The sequence below is a fragment of the Puntigrus tetrazona genome, chromosome 1, assembly GCF_018831695.1.
Source record: "Puntigrus tetrazona isolate hp1 chromosome 1, ASM1883169v1, whole genome shotgun sequence".
Classification (NCBI taxonomy): Eukaryota; Metazoa; Chordata; class Actinopteri; order Cypriniformes; family Cyprinidae; genus Puntigrus; species Puntigrus tetrazona.
This window is the reverse complement of record NC_056699.1, coordinates 796,803-801,085: the sequence shown is the minus strand read 5'-3', so window position 1 is coordinate 801,085 and position 4,283 is coordinate 796,803. Positions and strand designations below refer to the sequence as shown.

The 4,283-nt window shown below is 38.1% G+C and overlaps 1 protein-coding gene across 1 annotated transcript in view; it reads left to right on the top strand.

Annotated features, from left to right (window-relative positions):
* LOC122342059 (neural cell adhesion molecule 2-like) overlaps nt 1-4,283 on the top strand; it is a 60,001-nt gene that overhangs the window by 25,141 nt on the left and 30,577 nt on the right. Inside the window, exon 7 of the mRNA XM_043235840.1 lies at nt 1,603-1,720. Within this exon, the coding sequence (XP_043091775.1) occupies nt 1,603-1,720 (118 nt within the window). The remainder of the gene's footprint in view (nt 1-1,602; nt 1,721-4,283) is intronic.

Genomic DNA, 4,283 nt, shown 5'->3' with positions numbered 1-4,283 from the left:
CACATTATATATTTTAATTTTTTTTAATATTTTTATTTTTTAAAATACTTATGCACATGTTATGTATGTTTTGAAATAAAAATCTTAATGATAATTCCTAATCGTATATTAACAAACACACTTTTCCATGCTTATCTATATAAAATAGTGCTTTTAACGTGCAAAGAACACGATAGAAGAGTCACATCTTGTTTTCGTGCTTGTTTCTGCGGAGCAGGGGATTTCGAGTGTATGAATCGAGGGAACAAAGCAGTTTTAGGAAATCGTGTGCACAGCTTTATTTTTTCTTCGTGCATGTCATGTGCTAGCTTTACTAGCTTAACCAGCGAGACTTGACTAGGTTGCCCTGGATAGCGTGCATGTAAGCTGGTCGAGAAGCTCCTGGTCTGTGTTTGTACGTCTCTGCATGTAGACGCGCTTACGCCGATGATTAGCATGCAGACGTGCGCTAGCGTGCTCTTTCTGCGCCCTTAACCCTGACTTTCATCATCAGAGGAGCGCTTTGAGCGCAGACAGGGCCGAATCGCCAACTTCTGTCTGCATCTGCTTGATCCTTTAAATAAAAATGTCACAGAGATAGAGGGCGTCTCATTTGCGTCGTCCTTCGCCGATACGCATCACCAAAAAAAAAAAGAAAAAAAAACAAGTTATTTCAGCCTCTTTGAATTCTAAACATGAGGCGAATCACAGAGCGGCGAATAATGATTGCGCTGGAGAGACATTGTTAGGAGCTGTTTGATTCTCTTAAAGCTTCGTATCAGATGGATTCGGCACAAAAAACTGACGCCACGCGAAGTTGTTTTTAAAGAAGGACGTTATTCTGGGAATTAGATAGAAGTGTGAATGTTAACACTCTGAAATACTGTTTGACAGCTAAATAGGTTTCGTTACAGACCAGAGATAAAGTCGAGAAAATAACGGCATTTGATGAAAAACAGAAAAAAACATTTTTACATTAGAACCGGAGCATAAAATATCAAGCAACAGCTCATCGATTCATTAATAATTCAGTGTTTACCCAAAGATTAATCAAAAATGCGTTATTGAGTAATACAATAAAAGCTTGTGTTCTCTTGCTATATTTAATGTTTATTTCCCATTTAGCTTTTTTTCTCTCTCTGTCAGGAAATACTGTTCATTCAGTATTAGTACGTTATATCTGAGCGTGCGTGTACGTCTAAATACATTTCAGTGTTTCTATATTTTGCAACAATATTCTAAAATCAGGAACATGGCACTTTAGAATTTTCCTCACTTCATTCCGCGTATTCTATGTATTTAAATACTATTATTTATGTGAAAATGTTACACTATTTAAATATGACGTGCAAAAAAAACCCTTTTGATATGTCGTACGTGTCAGTGTTTATAGTCATGTAGCATCTGGAATAAATTAGACACCTGTGAAGGACTGATTGCTCAAGACATGCGTACTAATAATGCAGAATATTCGGTAATAATAAGTCCAATGCAAACATGACGCATGCAAGACTTTATTGGTGACATTTTATCTGGTGTTTGTAAATGCTGTCACATTGTTTCTGCTGTACACTAAATTTGACCGGAGACGGTGTTGAACGTGCACGTGTGATGTCGTTCCAGTTCCTCCGGTTCTGTCCGTGCCGCAGCAGTCGTTCAACGCCACCGCAGACTACCAGGAGTCAGTGACGTTCACCTGCATCACGTCCGGCTCCCCCGACCCTCAGGTGACCTGGTACTGGTGGGTAACAGTAATGTTTGTCAAGAGCCGCTCTGAATGTTGCCGCTTGCAGTATGTAGGGCGCTGGACATCACAGCAAGTATGTAGGGCGCAGTGTCCTCGATTCATCTGTTCTATCTGTATGCAAATGGCCGTGGCTCTGTGGCGTCGGGGCCGTGAAGAGCCGATGTGCGCTTTGATCAGACGTTCAAAGCCTTCCGTGATAACTGAGGTGAGGGCCGGAAACGTTCAGACTCCGAGATCTTCCGACTGAAATGTTTTCTGGGAGTTGCATTGCAGATTTCCACATTTCGTTGTTGAGAAAACTCACACTCTGTTTTCCGTGTAATCTAGATATGAAATCTAGGGCTGTCGAGCGATTCGAATTGTATTTTAGATTCAAATCCGATTAATTAGATGAATTAATAGCAAATCCTTCACGCATCGATTTTGAGAAATTAGCCTGTTAAATGAGAAAAGCTTTAAACATAGCTTTCATAGAAACACATGCAACTTTTTAATATTTACTTTGAGATTAAATTGACGTTTTATTGCGACGTAAACGCAAGTTATAAACAGTTGCATTAAAACAAACACTTGTGGCGTTACAGTGTTAAATGAGAAAAAACTTTAGCTATTTTATTAAGAAATATTTAGATTCAACATTGCGTGAATGATTATCAGAAATGGGGTTTAATGGATGTTTAAAATTTTTAAGCATGATTTTTTAAGAAATGAAAGCTCTCAATGTTAAAAATAAACCAAATACACTCGATATTAAAGTAAAACCAGCAGTAGGTGATGACAAATCATGAGTAATTGAATCATTCATTCAACTGATTCATTTAGCGGCTGAATCAATGAAACACTAAACAAATAAAAAAACACATATTCATTTGGTAATGTCGTGTAATTCAGAAAGGCACAACAGTTATGTAAAATTTAATTTATGCAATAAAAATGTAAGTTTTATTAAACTTTTATATAAAATCAACGGCGCCGATATTGAAGAAAAGCTGCACTCTTTCCGGTGTGCTATTCCTTCACTATATCATATGATACAAATAAAAAAGTGGCATTTTGCCTTCATGAATTTTAGCCTCATATAACATCTTTACGAAGTGAGTCATCCTGCATCAGTGTGAGATGACAGACACGTCTGAGCCAAAGTATCGTGTTAAAATCGACAGCCATAATAAAGACTTGTGTGTTTCTCAAAGACGGGACTGAATCGGGGTGAACGAGAACGTCCGGAGGTCTTCAGTGGGAGCCAAGCTATAACGTCTGAAACCGTCAGTCGGAATATTACGAGCACAAAGTGCAGCACAATTAGTTTTCACAGATTTATGATTGGCACGATGGTTTTCTAAATTGCCGAAATTAAAGTGCACTAAATCTGAGGTCTTTTTAGCGAGCGAAGGTCTCTTTAATTCACTCAAGCTTCAAAACCACATCGTTATTAACAGCAGAGGTGTTGAAGTGTGTTATATGAGTTGTGTCACATATATGAGTTGTTTGCGGCTATGAAGATACTGTGTAATTAATATTTTAAATGATGTTCAGTACGACACTGATTTACGACGTTTGCATCGGTACCGAGCACATGTTCTCTTCGTTTCCACAGAATATTAACTTTCGATATTGCGCATCATTCCTCTGAACTCTGTGTTTCACTGAGTCTCTGCACTTCACGACTGCTTCGTTAGCTTGTTAAAGTCTAATTGGGTCTGTGTCCAGCGGCATACTGCGTCTCAGAACAGACCTGCATTCACTTCCCTTAACTGTGGCCTTGTTATCGTGATTGAATCGTCAGCGATATGAATCTTAATTTTTTATAGTTAGTGTTCTTTTGTCTCTGCGCTTTGTGTACAGTAGCTTAAGCTCAAAAACTAATTGAATTTAGTTATTTTATTTCTCAAGGATGCACTGAATGATGCAGGAGATAAACCATTTAGGGTAATATTTTGTAACTGATGTGGATCTTAATAGGTCCCCAGGGTAGAGATGTAGTAAAATGTGAGTAATGTAATCATATTTTCTTAAGCTGGTAAGGAAGCAGCTGCATTTCGGACCACCTGTAGCGTTTTTTATTGACCCTGCCTAGAGGTCATAAATGCATAACATTTTCAAGTGAAATTTTCTGCTGTCTAACATGACACCCGAGTACAGTACAGTACATTCATCTAGACGCAAACTGTAGAGATTCTGTGTACTGTTTTTTGGTCCAATACGTCATATCTTAACCCAATTGAATGTGATTGTGGCGTTCATCTAATTTCACATTCTGTTATCTGAGATACTTTACAGGTGTCATCTGGTCCCGTTAAAATATATAGTTGAGCATCATCTGCATTGCAATGGTAACTAATCCCATACTTTCTAATAATATTAGCAAGGGGCAACAAGTTTAATGAAAGTAGCAGCGGGCCTAACACAGATCCTTGTGGCACGCCATACTTTACGGCTGTTAATTGCATGGATTTCAGAAAAAGATTTGGGGCAGAACAACTGTTTTCAACATTAGCAATAAGCAGAAATGTTTCTTGAGCAGATAAGAATGATTTGACACTAAAGAATGATATAT